The sequence below is a fragment of the Stegastes partitus genome, unplaced genomic scaffold, assembly GCF_000690725.1.
Source record: "Stegastes partitus isolate 25-593 unplaced genomic scaffold, Stegastes_partitus-1.0.2 Scaffold955, whole genome shotgun sequence".
NCBI classification, from domain to species: Eukaryota; Metazoa; Chordata; class Actinopteri; family Pomacentridae; genus Stegastes; species Stegastes partitus.
The window spans coordinates 158,386-174,424 of record NW_007578686.1 but is presented as its reverse complement, the minus strand read 5'-3'; the positions used below and the strand labels follow the sequence as shown (position 1 = coordinate 174,424).

The 16,039-nt window shown below is 40.3% G+C and overlaps 1 protein-coding gene across 1 annotated transcript; it reads right to left on the bottom strand.

Moving 5' to 3' along the window:
- Window positions 1-3,735: 3,735 nt before the first annotated feature.
- On the bottom strand, window positions 3,736-15,751 carry scyl1 (SCY1-like, kinase-like 1). The gene is made up of 18 exons (XM_008294356.1): window positions 15,567-15,751; window positions 14,026-14,166; window positions 12,934-13,056; window positions 12,584-12,810; window positions 12,414-12,504; window positions 11,901-12,056; window positions 11,420-11,578; window positions 11,053-11,160; window positions 10,559-10,672; window positions 10,278-10,433; window positions 9,997-10,185; window positions 9,400-9,475; window positions 8,510-8,707; window positions 8,200-8,348; window positions 7,780-7,869; window positions 7,261-7,581; window positions 5,588-5,666; window positions 3,736-5,322 (listed from the first exon to the last, which is right to left on the bottom strand). Exons 1-18 carry the CDS (start codon window positions 15,672-15,674, stop codon window positions 5,198-5,200), a joined length of 2,610 nt encoding a protein of 869 aa, XP_008292578.1. The 5' UTR covers window positions 15,675-15,751; the 3' UTR covers window positions 3,736-5,197.
- Between the last annotated feature and the right edge of the window lie 288 nt (window positions 15,752-16,039).

Sequence of the window (16,039 nt, the reverse complement as noted above, 5' to 3'; positions counted from 1 at the left end):
CACTCCATCTCCTTTGTAACTATTTACTGACAGTCAAACAACTACTGTGTGAATGTTAAAGTCACTTGAGCAGGAGTTGTCATTAATCTGACACTGTAGTGTGAGCTGTGGACAAATCTACAACACACTGGAGGGTCACTGTGAAAAGCTGCCAGAAATGTTGGTTTGATTAACAATGTGTCTTTAAAAGAAACACATCAGAAAGTGAGTGAGTTAGGTTTAGCAAAGATCAACATGCAGCTGCAAACAGTCAGCTCATCTGTGACTGCAGTGTTTCTAATCTGAGAGACACCCATCAGGTCTGTGTACCAGCCTCCAATACAGAACTGTAGAATCACTGATTGGATGTCTGGCAGTCAAGGTTGACAGTCTTTTGGGTCTTTAGGAGAAAAATCAGGATTATGTACTTTAAAGTGTAAAAACAAAACTTTAAACTGAAAAATTAGAATGTGATTGTCTCATTCAATGAATCACAAGTAGGATGTTTAAACATCAAGATTTGCAATTTCTCAGGTCTGTAAGTCAGCCCTAACACAAGCACACTGAGAAAAATATCTTACAATATATCCAGTCATTTCAGAAAATCTTCAAATGCTTTAACTTTCTTCCAGACTTTACATTTATCTGGATTTATTTTAAACTGAACAAAACTAGCCCCTCCCCCATTAATCTACAGTCACCTACAAAGACAAAGAAGAAACAGTTTTTGTAAATTTTCCACATGTTTACAGAAAATGAAATGTTGAAATCTATCATTTATAAAAGTAAGTAAAACACATCCTGAAATAAGGAGATGATCTCTTAAAAGTATTAGAATTTTTTTCTGCTTTGAACAACAAATATCTGGAATGTGTCTCTGAATCTCGTCGAAATTATTTGATTGCGACAGAGCCACATAAAGAAAACATTGCAAAAAATATATATATATAAAAAACACATGGCTCAGAGCATCTCCCATTGGAAGGCCTTGTGAGTTGATCTTGGTATGACAGGATGCAATAGGTGAAACACTGATAGGGTCATGTCATTAAAGGCTGCTTTGACAACATGAGGGGGACAAACAAAAATATTAGACAGGTGCTTTAAGTTTAGTGGCTGATGGGTGGACATAGCATATGTATAAATATGTATATATGGAAAAATAAATACAGTAGAATGAAGGAATGTTTTAGGAAAGTGACTATACAAAAACAAAAATAATAAATAAAAATGCGTAACTGCAAGAATAAGACTTTATTCTCTCTCTCTCTCTATCTCACCAGAACACCACTGAAACCAGCCAGTCCACAACCTCTGACCAAGCAGACAATGAGTCCAATGATACCACAGTGAATAAGTTTGGAAATGAACTTTGATCTTTTGCTTTCTTCAGTTGCCTGAGATTGATTTGTTTTTGCTCTTGGTTGGAGTATTTTTTTAATCTTTCATTTTCAGTTTTACAAATGTATTGATGGATTATAATCATTTAACATCTAATCAAATATCATATGTTGATATGTCATATATAAAATAACCTGTTACCTATGATTTAATGCATCTTTACAGTTTTATTACATCTATTCAATATCAGAGTATGGTTGTTAAACATTTTATCAAAATGTATGTGAATTTCTGAACATGTTATCCTTAGTCTTAGGTTTGGCAACTTTAATTCATATTTAATCAGATTTGGAAACTTGTTTTTAACTCTTATTTTTAACATCAAGACATGCAGGATTTAATACAATTTTGAAATCAGTATTTGTATTAAAAGACTAAATGCTAAAGTCAAAAATCCTGACAGGTATTGAATGGGAATTAAATTTTGTACATGTATGCAGCTGCTACGTTTTTAATTTTTGTTTCGCCATGTAATGGAATAACTTGGTTTTTTCAATCATCCGGGGTCCGTTTCACAAAGCAGGTGAGTCTGTTAACCCTGAAATGAAGGAAACTCAGAGTTTCCTGTTTCTGAGTAGATTAACAGTTTATTGAACCTGCTTTGTGAAACTGACCCCTGCATTGGTGGCTGGAGATTCTCAATCTTGTTCTTGTTTGCAATTTTTGTGTTTTATATGCCTTTTGTAGTTATTGTGATTTGAGTTTTGATCATATCACATCTGTACACCATCTCTGTCTGCTTTGCTTTGATTAAATGAAATATACAGTGAACACTCTCAGGTTGACTTAAAAGGTTCACAACGGTGTCTGTGACACAGAAAGTAATTTTATGTGACTAGGACATGCCCATCAATGGACAAAAAATACATCCTATTTAATCTAAACTAAATCTAAAGACCGTTGAGGTTGGTAAATTCTTGTTCCACGGAAATCTGAGGGCATGGCTATTTAGCAAAACCTGGTCTTCAGACTCTGTGTACCAGGTTAGTTGTGCAGCACAAAGTACTATCGTGATGTTGCAGGTCAAAAGATAGAGAGAACTCTGGTTTTAACATACTTTGCTNAGTATTTTAGAAATGTTGAGGCCAGTCTAAAGCCTCCATAAAACTATTATATCCATCTATCTGTGTAACTATATTTTTTTGTAAATAATTCTCCACAGATGAAATTCTGATGTCACTCATGAATATACAGGATATCTTAATGTAATGCTTTCACAAAGAGGACATCTTGTGGACAACTGAAAGTACTCTAGATGTTTTTTGACTTCTGTTTTTATGTCTAACTTTGCCAAGTGTCTGGTTACACTATGATGGTTTCTCAAAGTTAAACTGACTACAGTATCTCAGTAGTGCTAAAATAAAATAAAAGCAAAAGACAGATGAGCTAAAGGCCAAAGCAACCTGGACTTCTGTAACACCTCAGCAGTGCTACAGGCTGACCGTCTCCATGCCACACCGCACTGTATTGTATTTTTTTTTATTTATTTTTTTTTTTAAAGTGATTTTAAGAAATGTTTTAATATTTTTAGAGTCTGGATTTCAAATTTTCATGAGCTAGAAGTCATATTCATCAAAATCAGAGCAAAAAACGGTTTAAAATATTTCACATTATGTGTAATGACAGAAGAATATATTGAATTTTCACTTTATTAAATAACTGATATAAAAATTTAAGTTTCAACTACAAAAAAGAGAACTAAACAAATAAAGACTTGTAAAGCAACTGCACCAATCTCCAGCAAGTTTTCCCTTTTCATTGTCCACAATATTATCAGTAACCAACAAACTCCTTTTGTCAGTTGGTGCTACGTTGCATCACTAGGTTTCACTGAGCATTACCATGGAAACACAGCTCCGCGTTAGCGCTAAGTTAGCCTCAGTGGCTCACTTTTTTACTTTTGAAGCAAATTTAAAGATTATTTCTGTGAAACTGTCTAACCTTCTAACCTTAGAGCAAATTTCATAGTGGTGTAACACTACAGAGCAGTCTAAAACGTCTCGTGAAACCATGCAGCCTATCTGGTTAAATGTTACCTAGCAACACAAACAGCAGACATTTCAAGATTGGATACTTAACTATTTAAAGGAAGAGCAAGATCAAAATTGATTATGTGAGCAAATAAAAACATAAGGCTAAGAAGCCCTAACTTTGTCTTACAGAGCTCATCCAGTAAATGGATCTGCATTCATGCATTATAACTGATTTTAACACATGGTTATTTAAAAGTGACAAGATGGCGGTCAAACGTAAAGAAGAAATGCAAGTAATATTTGTTGTTTTTTTATTTCAGAAAAGCTCACATGCTACATGATTTGGACTCTCTGTAATATAATNGTAAAGAAGAAATGCAAGTAATATTTGTTGTTTTTTTATTTCAGAAAAGCTCACATGCTACATGATTTGGACTCTCTGTAATATAATGCATCCAGCCTTCTTCAGACTAACGCAGCACAGTTCCTTGCATGACCCGACCCGACCACCCCAAACCAGACATTAGCTCCAGAGGTGATGGCTGTTTGTGATTGTGTCAGCTGGCTCGTCTATAAAGCATTTTGCATGGCTAGTTACACCAAACCTACTAGGACCATACCCAACACAGACAGGCGATATGAGGTCACGCTGAAAGGTTTGATCAAAACACAGAATCTGATGCTTTCAGACAGTACAGGTTCACTTCGGAGATTTTCCTCTAGTAATTTGGAGTTGGGTGTGATTTTACAGAGCAGATCTGCAACCGAATAAAGGCACAAATTAAAGAGTACAAGAAGCTCCTCGTTTAGCCATACCACACCCTTACTGACTAAAATTATTCACGGGTATGTGTTAACTTCCTCACGTGATCTCACTTTAATGAGCTCTGCAGGATTATACAGACACAAATAAATGACAAGACCTTCTGAAGACTTCAACACAAAACTCCTTTGATTTCCTAAACCCTCCACCACAGCACGACTCCGAGGAGACAGGAAAACATCAGGTAAACACACAAATTGATTCCCATCTTCAATTTAACTTCTCTCTGTGGCCCAGCTGCTTTAAAATGTGTCTGAAGTGCATGTTTCTCATTTACAGATCTGACACCAGTCAAATGTGTAACCTGTCAGGCCAGTTCAGTAGAATACAGTGTTGTATGTGCAAAGTAAAGTCAACACATTTGTCATTTCTTGCCATGAAGCCTTTTGAAAGGCCACAAAAATACACAGGTGCATGCATGGACTGATTTTACATCTTAAATCTGTAAGTGACAGCTGAACTAAAACATTCGTATCCACTGTGTGAGTGCCTGTGTGTGTGTGTGTGTGTGTGTGTGTGTGTGTGTGTGTGTGTGCATACAGTATGTACTGAAAAACATTCAGTATAATAAGTTTGATTCAGAACAACTAATATATAGATTTCTCCTTTTTTAAAAAAAGTGTCATTTCTGTTAAGACAAGATGCACCAGTTATATACATTTACTTTACAACGGCAACTTTATGAGTTATGAATAAAAAAACAAAACAAAACAAAAAAAGGGACATTTTGTCAAATCAGTCAGGCCTCTGCTGCTCTGTGGTGCTTCATGTCTCTTCTGGATTTTCTCCCACCTGTCAGTTCTTTAATAAAGAAAGAGAAAATCCCAAACCCAAGAGTCATCTACTGACCAACAGCAACATTTTCCTCTGCTCAGCCACAGAGCTTCCTCCATTACAGGGACTGTTCAGTTTTCTTCACTGCTTTTCTTCCTGGTCCTTTACTCGTGGAATGTCAATCCTCCATCTGCTGCTCTGTTCAGTCACAGAGGTCCATGTTCCTCCCTCTCCAGCTCCACCCTCCTCAGTCTAGCTTGCGTGCACCCAGTTTGAGAGGACCTTTAGCAGCTTTACGCTCAGCTCGTTTTGCTTCCAGCTCTTTCCTTCTCTCCTCTCGTTTCTTTTTGGACAGCTCTGCCTTGCTGAGACCTGGGCAACAACAAACAGGTGGTTCAGTGATTTCGTATTACACTTTTATACGATCATATTTAATTTGTGTCCAGCTAACATTACATCACGGTCAATAAAGAAGTTGAAACTATAGATTTTGGTACAGAGAACTGAAAACAAAGTGATGCAGAATGTCTTGATATTACACAGTAAAACATACACAGAACGTTGGATTTGTTTGCTGTGCACGCTGAACAAACAAAGAAATTAGTTTCTGATGAAGTAACCCATCTGAAGGACTTACTCTGGCCTCCATCTACTGACTCCCAGCTCTCCTCAGCTCCCCAGTCTCCTGTTGCCTCTGCACTCCAGCCATCTCCAGCCTGTCAGGGAGTAAATGTAACACAATCATCACTGAACAGGCCTCTGTTCTTCAAAACTAGCTTGGCAATTTTAGGCCAGTGTGCTGTTATTAAGTTTGCATAATCTTGTTTATTACTATAAAGCTAATTTAATTCTTAAAAAGCCATTTGAGGATCGATTTCACCGTTCATGTGAGTGGAGCTAGGTGGTGGAAGCAGAAGACACTGAGTTGTTCTATGGATTCCAGCATTGTTCATTTTGTGCTGCACTGCAGTCCACAATGTGTCCACTGTTCAACAGTCAGACATTACACAGAGTACAAGTAATGCTGGTGTATGAATGGTGTAGTTCTCTCCAATGGATGTGTTAAGATGTCCTGATATTTCATGAAAGGTTTTTCTCTACCTCTAGCCATGGTTGTGCTGTTACAAAGAGGTGAAGGACATTATATTGCAATGGAAATTGAACCCACAGTGAGAAGTAACTGCCCAGATGCTTGAAGTTTTACTGTGAAAATGAAACCTCAATTAAATCTTCCTCAAAAAACAGCTGTCACTTCAAGCAAAACAAGTTTAAGTGATCAAATGAAAAGTAGCCTTTTAAGCAACAAATGAAATGCCATTATGTTCTATTCAAATTTAAAAGTCAGTCTCAGTTGAGTTTTTGTTTTGCTCACTGCGTCTCCAGATCTAGATTGGTTCTAGTTTAGGTTTTAACTTTATTTAGTTTTATCATATTTGATAGGGTCTGAGGATAGGAAGGAAATGGTGATAAACAAATCAAAATGATTCCTGGGTGACCTGAATGTTCTCAACTAAAATCATAATCATAACTACTTTTTCAAACTTAAGGCAGGGAGTCATTCGTATTTTACATTAATCTATGGATTAGATTCACCCAAAAACCTCTTGGTCATGATGGTCAACGCGCATGTACATGTACAGGTTTACAATTAAGGAATTGCTGGTCTAACAACAGCTAGAGATAATACTTTAAATCAGCTTAGAAGAACTAAAAAATCCAGACTCAAAAGAAATCATCAACACTCTAATTGACAGAGACCTGAACGTCTGGTACTTCTAACATATGCCTGACTCTTGCTGACATTTCATCTTCATGTTTGCTTGACCGATAGATCAACTTCTCACAAATAGAACACAGTATTATTCTTGCCCTCACTAGCGTTGACTGCTCTAGAAAGAAAAGCCTCTGTATGTAGAGTTATCACCACTGTTGACTTTTCACAGTGAACAATTGGGCTTGTCAAAGCAAGGAGGTGAACTTAATCATGTCTTAGTTCCATCAAGTGCTCCAATAATGACAGTGAAACACCATGCGCAAAAGCAGACCTCCACTAAGTGGAATGCAGCAATCATCAATACACCTGTGCTTCCACCCGTCTGCAGTGAAAAACATCTATTTCCTCCTTATATATTCCTTAATTTTGTAAATGCGATGGTAACCTGATGTTTAAGTATGCCACATTTTTCACCTCTGTGATGTGTGTTATCACTTTTAAGATTCTTGACACTCCTTTTGTTTCAAATCTAATCAATGCAAACTGGACCCATCTATCTCTTGCTCCTCTGTAGTCTTGCCCCCCTGCTCTCTCACCGTGGCGGCAGCAGTGTTAGCTGTGTTTCTCTGGGACACGCTGGCAAACAGATCGTTCTGACCGGCCCCCTTCGCTGTGTTGCTGCTGTCCCAGTTGTACTCGCTGGCTAATCGCACGCCCTCGGGTAGCGGGAGTGTGTTGTTGGCGGAGGTTGTGTCCGTCTCCTCCTCCCCCCAGTCGTTGCCCCAGCCTTCCTCGCCCGCAGAGCTCTGGCCCTGGCCTTCCTTCTCGTTGGACCAGCTGTCATCGGCGTCCCAGCCTGAGCTGCTCCAGTCAGAGCTCTGTGCCTTCATCGCCATGGAGGTGGACGACCGGCCGACCTACATGTCGAACAAAAAAAAAGGGAAATTAGGACTAATTCCTTTTGTGTCGCTTTTAATATTGTACATAAATCTTAGTGTGTAATGAAAATTTCAAGCCATTAGTATACTAGTAAGAGCAATAGTCAACTAATTAAATAGTGCAATAAACACAAAAAAACAGCATTACATAATGGACTCAAAACAAAGGGATCGTACTCCTCTGTCACTGGCCTTCTTTTTAGATGATGCCATTCCTGACCAGTCGGTGCTCCAGTCATCTGGCTCAGTGGCAGCTTTCTCTGGCTCCTTTCAGGGAAAGAGGCAACAGTTTATAAGATCTAGAATTTCAATTTTGTAAGAACATAATCTCACGTTTGTGACCCATCTGCACAAAATCAGTCACATTGCGCCTGACAGTATTTGACAGCAATATAGAGTGTAATATTATTATGCTCTGTAATATCACATGCTACCTACATGTAGAAAACAACTAAATGGACCGGTCTAAGTAATAAACTCAAAATCAATATTTTATCATGTGTTAACATAATTCGGGCTGTATCTCGGATATAGCCCAAGGCGCAATGCGACTGATGTCGTGCAGATGGGTCACATTTATGTAAATAACAATTCTACCTCCAAACTTCCCCAGTCCTCCTCGTCATCCCAGCGGTCTCCTATTGGCTCATCATTATTTTCTGTTACTTCAAGAGTCTGTGATTGGTTGGCACGACTAGAGGCAGCATGGTGAGGCAGAGAGTCTTGTGGAGTCTTATCTTCAGATCCTGAGATGGAAAGAAATAAGAGATAACGTTTCAGATAGCCTATCTAGAACTTTCTCAGGGCCTTATTTAATAGCAATGAATTTGAATTCCAGACCAATGTAAAGACACGCCGAGTAAAAACAGCGTTTCATACATTTCTGCTTAAAATACGATAATCCTACCAGGTACAAGTGCTCCATCAGGGTCACTCGTGGGGCTGGCGGTGTTGGCAAGCCCGCTATCTTCAGCCGCTGCGCCTCCCTCAGTCCCTGGAGCGTTGCGGATCAGCTTTGAAGTAAGTGAGGACATGCCAGTCACAGCCCAGCCGGCCCAACTCGAAGAGGCGCCTGCAGGCTGAGCACACGACGCTACGTCCTTTTCTGTAGGACGGACAGATAGTGTGTTTACAGTTTGAGGGTTTCCTCTGAAGTCAATCGCAAAAGCATTTATTTCTTTTGCTCAGAAATTTAGCACATTATGGAAAACAAATAAATACATAACATGCAATCACACAGTGGCATGTTTCTTGCAGTCACATTGTCCCTTATGTCAAACAGAAAAACACACAGGGCATGTTTACAGGATACAGCAGCCACTTCACTGTGTCAGTGAATTTTTCCTAAGGAGTGCTGAGCGCAGTGGGCAGACATTGCACAGGATTTCAGGTGAATTAAGAACTGCTCACTGTGTTTTAGGCCCATTCCTTGAAAGCATGTATGATTCAAATCACCTTTGAAGTTCTGCAGTGACTCCTTTAGTGTAACTTTGCTAATGGTGAATTATAGAGGTGTGGATGGTTGAGAATCTCCTCATACATTCTCTGCTCATACCAAACATTTCTTTAAAGCACCACTTGTTTTTCTGGCTCATGCAGTCGGCGCACTTGCAGTGTGGACAGTCTGCAGTTGCAAATTTTGGGATGCACATGGACGGTTCGCCCTGAACCTTGTGGATTTGGGTGGTGGATGAAATTTACATCATGCTTACCACAGCTGCATACACAGAAACCCTAACTTTGGTCTCAGGATATGGATGTTGAAAAGCCACTTGGCAGCTTAGTGACATTACCCACCTATCTCTGCCAGCTTGGTTGGGTCTTCTGACACAGTCTCCAGCTTGGAAAGGAAACTCTTGATGGCTTTGAATGCCTAACAGGAAAAGGCAAAAGAGTACATCCTGATTAAAAAATACATTTCCAGTGACTGCAAAACGTGACAAAACTTTGCCAAGCTGTCAGGGTCATGGGTCAATAATGGCCCACTTCCTTTTTTACGAAAAACATCTTTTTGTTCTTACATATGTTTACTTACAGGTTTTTTATCACTGCTTCAATTGAGCAATAAAATAAAAGTAAATATCTTTTCCTTTTGACTAGTCGTAGCCTGCAACGTAGCAGACAAGGTGGCAGGTGTGTCTCATACAGTGTTCAAATCCTATGTTACGACGAGAGAGCAGTCATATTACTTCTGTATGAGCTATTACTTTGCTGTTGCATGTACTCCACCACTTGTAATAACCTGTCAAACCAGCTTTAGACTGTCTGTCCTCATTACTTTCACAAAAAATAGACACAAAGACAGCCTCTCCTAGTCTTCAACAATGACTTAGCAGTTAAGAGCAAAGGCCCTAAGAAACACCATGAAGTCAGAAATCTCCTGTTGTCATGTACCTGGTCTCTGACGCTCTTATCAGGGTCAACAGTGATGGCACAGAGGGTGGGCAGGATTCGGGCAGCGATCTCCGTTAAGCTGTAGAAGTTGTGTGTAGCGGCGAAGCCCAGCACACCAGCAGAGCGTGAAGCGGGGAAGGGGTCTTTTGTGGCTCGTGAGAAGGCAGAAATCAGAACGCGCTGTCGAGTCTGTGAAGGGAGAGAAATCAAAGTGTTCACTGAAATTTGGTTTCAGAGGTTTGTACATTAAAATATTGCACAGGAATGTAGGTGTGCGTTACCCCAGCGTTGAGGTAGGAGGCAATTTTTCCCAGGCAGACGGTGGTGTTGCACCGTATCGGGCCTTGTTCGTCTCTGGCCTGCAGTCGAGCAAAGTGACGCATCAGTTCCTGATTCAGGTTGGTTTCATTCAGCTTGGGAGCCAGCAGCAACATAGACTGGAGGGGGGGGAGAAAGAGACAGATGATAGTTTTATGTGTACAGCAAGCTCACAACAGCCAGTCCACGAGTCATATATAATAACATCTTCTGACGAGTGGTTACGTTTAAGTGCGCAAACTACCTTAACAGTCTGCTCTCTGATGGCCGGGTTGGTGTCTGTGAAGCCGTGAACAACGTGAGGGAAAATCTGAGAATTGACTGCTGCCTCGTTTAGATACTGAATGAACTGCTCCATCTGATAAAGAGAAATAAGAACAAAGAGAAGAAACATCACAAGAATTAATACAGGTTTTTATCTTTCACCACAGACTTAAAAATAGTTGTGAGAGATATAAACAAATGATTGTCTATTTTGTTTGATCCTACTTTAAGGATAAAACTGGCTATAAAACAGGTGCCTGGAAATTTTAAAAATCAACATAAAGGAAGAATAAATAATTAACAAACATAACAGGAAATTCCTATAGGCATGACTGTGTCTTCTCTTCTCCAAATCACATTCTTTGTAATGAAAAACTTTGCTTCCAGGTGTTTTGGAAATCCAATTCAAGCCCTGCACATGAGGTAAAAGGGTACCTCCTCAAAGATAGATGAAATACAACTACAGCGACAGACCTGCTGCAAAAGTCGTATCCTCATAGCTCGATCTGTGGAGGAAAACATCTTCACGATGACAGGGATGATCTTCTGTTGGTATTCTTCTGCTGACAGGAACTTTCCCACCTTGAAGACAGACAACGAGCAACAAGATCAGTGAGATCAAAATGGGTAAAGATGTAACTTCCAAATAAGGCCTAAGATGAAACGCATACTAAGACATTAACACCAGTACATCTATGTCTTGCTTTTACTTTGTCTGGAGAAGGAGGAGTTAGAAGGATGTTTACTAATGAAATTTACCAGACCGCCCTGTCGTCTCTCTGTAGTATGCTCCCTGATATTTAATAAGGTGTGAGAGTTGCCCAGTGAGGTAAGGATTTACCTTGAAGAGTGGTGTGAGGACGACAGCTCCTGCATTGCCAAACTCAAAAGCAGTGAGCAGTTGAGGGAGAACCTTGTGTTTACAGAAGTCTTCAGGGAAGGAGTCCAGATGGTCACTCAGATCCTGGAAGAATTGCTGCTTCTCTGCAGGCTCCTTGATCTAGAGAGGGCAGTTTTAGGGAGATACATAACATTCTAGGGTAGTTATATCATCTGTTGTACGTTCTAATCATTTATTCTGCTGTAACATTATGGTTTGATTTTCAGAAATGTGTTGTTTGAATAAATGCTGGGGTTGAAGTATAGCATCGTTTCCTTTGCTGTAAGACAGCAAAGGCTGGGTCTTGCTGAACCACATTAAACCACATTCACCCAGGATAGCAGCACAAGATCATTTTTAGGTTCTATTTTGTTACTTAGTACTTTAGGCTGTGACTTCATTAGTGGAGTGTCATTGTAGAACTCTATGAGAGTCTGCGAACCTGGATCTCTTCTAGGAAAAGGTTGCTCTCCACAAAGCTGTTACTGAGGAATCCACCAGGGGCCCTACAGTTCTGGAGAAAGCGGGCTGGGTTTGGTCGAGCACGGGGGTTGGCTCCAACCAGCTCACAGTAATGAGGGACCAGGGCCTTGGGAATCTGTGGGCACCGAGAGGACAAGGGAGAAACACAAATCTGAATAACAGTTTTTCATTCCATAGACAAAGATTCATTTAAGCTGTAATGTATTCATGAAGCATCTATAGACTAAAGTCTTCCCTTGTCAGGAACTTGGCAAGAACATATGTGTCATTTCACTTTTGCTAATTCTTCCCAACTTTAATTTGACTATGCTTCGTCTTACATACCCATATTATTTGCCTTTGATTCAAAATAATAATAGTATAATATAAATAATTCTTATTTCCAGTATTCCTCACTTTCAGTAAATGTTTAAGTAAAAACATGCTACAGCATCACTGATGATTACACAACCGAACTGCCTGGGAGACGTACCTTTCCTAAGGAACGGAGGGAGGAAGTGCGAGGTAGTGGCCCATTAAACACCTCCCAAATCAAACAGCCTAGTCGCCACACCTCCCCTGCCCTGCAACAAGAATACATGCAGTTCAAGGCAAAGGCCTCAGCAGAAAACTGGACAGTGTTTTTAAACATCCCTCTCTCACCATTTCTCTCCACTGCTGTTGGACATCTCTGGTGGGTCATATTTCTCCATGTCTGGGTAAACAGCCTTAGGGGCGGGTAGTGGGACCCCGCTGGGGTCACCCTGCTCAGGGGCCACATGGTCGAGTGCCCCTATCTTCCACTCTCCAGCTCGATCCACAAAAACCGCCCACACGCCAAAGTTGTTATGAAGCAGGTGACAGTCGTTGACAAGAAAACTCAGAGCTTTCTGTAGAAAGAGGCAAACAGCACGACTGAAGACAGGGAGAAAGTGCTTACAAAGGATTAGTAACAGAAATGGCTGAACTAGGCTCCTTTTAAAATATGAGATGGTGCACTGTCTTGTCCTTACCACTATCTGGTGCAGCCCCCAGGAGACCTCCAGTTCTCCAGCACCACCCTTCTCTGCCTGGGCCTTCAGGTGGACTGCCAGAGGTGTCACCTGTTCAGTGACCAGGTACAGGCTCTTGTCTGTCTGTAACAACCACAAGCAAGATCAACTATTACCACAATTCTAATTTTTAAAAAAAAACAAAAACAAAAAAAACTTTTTTCCCACATTTTACGACCCAGTACTATATCAGTATATCAAGGTACTGTGTTCACAAATGATAACATTTGTGAACACAGTACCTTGATATACAGTTAAACAATCTTTTGATACAGATTCTAGTGTTCACTTTTGTTTATTTAACATATACACAATTTGTTTGTGCAAGATAACAGTATTTTTTCATCACCACAGATTTCTATTAAAAGGCAATGCAATTTAACACTGAATTACAAGCCAGACCTACTCAACTATAGCAAACAAAGCAAAACACAGCCTTGAGGATACAAGAACATTTTAAAGGGCTGTATGGTAGGAATCATTCTAATTCAAGGAGCTGAAAGACTTTCTAGTTGATCAACATCTTCAGAAATAGGAATATGCAACCAACAAACAACACAGACAAGGTGGCCGACAGTTAATGCACTAGGCTTTGCTGGTAATCCACTATCATGTTTAACTTGTGAGGTGTCATTTAAAACTCTTTCTTTTGGCATGCCATGTTATAGAAGCTCCAATTATAAGTATATAGTATAGTCATAGAACAGCATAACTGGACAAATCTGAGGTATTATAATCTATAATAGAATACAATCTGCGATCTAAACATACTCTTACTAAGCACAAAAAGCTGAGAAAATCGTGCAAGACTCTCCTAAAACATACATAAAATAAACTAATGTTAAAAGCCTACAACAGCCCATTCTCACTCACCTCTATCTGAGCATGAACATGTAGAGAAAAGCAGATGGTGGAGATGAGACACAGCTAATTATATAATTGTTACAACAACATGTTTGTGACATATTCCTAAGCAAGTTCAATGACATCTTCTACACATTTAAGGACAATGGCAGTGTGTGTGGAGCAAATTAGCTCACATAAAACACTTACCTCCAATCCATCAACATAGGCCAGGATGTTCGGGTGACGCAGCGTCTTCATACGCTTGAAGGCAGCCTTGGCTAGCTGGGTCTGCTGCTCTGTTCCCTGAGCCACCTCGTACACAAACACAGACACTGGCTCGCCATTGGCCTGAGAACACAGATTGAGGCGAAATTAATCACTCACATCAAGTCAAAGTTTACTTCATTTACATAGCTCGATTTGAAACAACCCGGGCTGACCATAGTGCTGTACGTGTAACCAGACAATCAATAACAAAAACATGTGCAAAAAGTAAGCCAAGATAAAACTACAGAAATATAGCTTAAGATTTTTCTTAAAATTGCCAATGATGGAGGCACATATGATTAAAAGACGAACAACAATCCAAAGCTTTGGACCTGCCACTGCAAAGGCACAATCTGCCATACCTATCAGGCTCGACCATGGAACAGTTAACAGCAGCTGTACTGAGGATCTGGCGTTTGGAACAAACAATAACACCTTAAAAGCAATTCTGTATTCAACAGAGCCAGTGCAAGGATGCTAGTACAGGTGTAATGCTTTCCATATTTTTGGTACTGGTTAAGAGGCTTGCAGCAGTGGCAGACAGCACCAGGCACTACAAGTTACAGTGATTTAGCTTTGAGGAAATAAATGCAGTCATCATAGCCTTCATTTCATTTATACACAGGATGGATTTCAGTTCACAATGTTCTGCAATTGTAAGTAGCACTCTGTCCCCAATGAGTTAATCTGTTAAAGTGCTGAGTAGAAGGTGACACCAAGATCTCTGTCATGGGCATGTCTGTGGCTGGTGATGGTTGTTTTTTTTGCTGAGAGGACCAAAAAACTATCACTTCTGTCTCATTCGTTTAGCTGAAGACAGTTTTAGAGTAGTAGAGGAGAAGCTAGCCCATATCTTAACTGAAAAGGACCTGTCTGCTAAGTAGGAGGCAAACCTAGTCTTTAAGACATAGCTGCCATGTGTTTTATTTTATATCTTAATGCATACTTGTCTGGAGTTAAAAAACCAAAGACTACTACATTACAATAAACATGACTAAGGGCGATGAAAGTAGGAAGTTGGTGCTTAGCTGTCATCTGATCCTACAGTCAATATGATGACACTGAGGGTACAGCTTCTGCCCCCCCGGTGATAATAACGAAGACAGTGGGTTCTGTTCGGTGCTGTCAGCAACAAGAACCGAAATCTTAATTAACACGATGAAACATTAGCTTGGAAACGAGTCAAGTAGGGGTTGTTAACTGGGCTAAAACAAGGTGACGTGGCGAGAAATACGTGGAGTAAACACAAAGCCTGAGCTCAGCCCGTCAGCGAAAACTGACACACAGGCAGAGCAAATAAAATACATTCCCACTGACGTTGAAACACCACGAAGACAGTAAAACGCCTGTCACGTAGTCGAAAGGCTAAATTTAAGCAGGGAATAAACTCGTTAGCCTGTCGGCTAAGACGCGGGCCTCCATACCCCACCGAGCTACCGCTAACCGCTAGCGGAGGATCTGCAGCCGTTTGCCGCTTTTACCTTCCGCTTTCCCCGATGTAGAGTCCATATTCCAGACTTCTCTTGGCTGTCTGGGAGAATTTCATAAGCGAAGTCTTTGACAGGATCCCTGGCAAAAAAGGACCACATCTCCCTTCACCTCCACACCTCATTAAACACACACAGACACACACACCAGCGACAGCAGAACTAAACAGACTGCTGGAGGAGGCGAGCGAGCAAACGGCACGGATGTAAAATGGCTCCGTGGGAACTTTGTTTCTGCTCATTGGTTCCACTATTGTTGAACTCAAAACAACAACAACAACAACAGCAAAAGGTTTAGATCAACTTTAACCCTCTTAGTGCCTTTGTAAAGTCACGACTGTGTCCAAGTCTGTTTTGGTGAGTTCCAACATGATCTTAATGAGGAGGAATCAGCTTCTCTTCAGAAAACCTTTTTTTTTTTCAGCATCACACAGGAGAATTTATTGTCCACCTCATGGAAGTTCAAG

What these genes read in the sequence shown, in the direction of transcription:
- scyl1 (XM_008294356.1), bottom strand. Translation starts at nt 15,674, where the DNA reads ATGTGGTCCTTTTTTGCCAGGGATCCTGTCAAAGACTTCGCTTATGAA. An exon ending in GGGGGCTGCACCAGATAGTG is followed by an intron (nt 12,811 to 12,933) that starts GTAAGGACAAGA and finishes CTCTTTCTACAG; the next exon opens with AAAGCTCTGAGTTTTCTTGT. An exon ending in CCCTCCGTTCCTTAGGAAAG is followed by an intron (nt 12,057 to 12,413) that starts GTACGTCTCCCA and finishes CGGTGCCCACAG; the next exon opens with ATTCCCAAGGCCCTGGTCCC.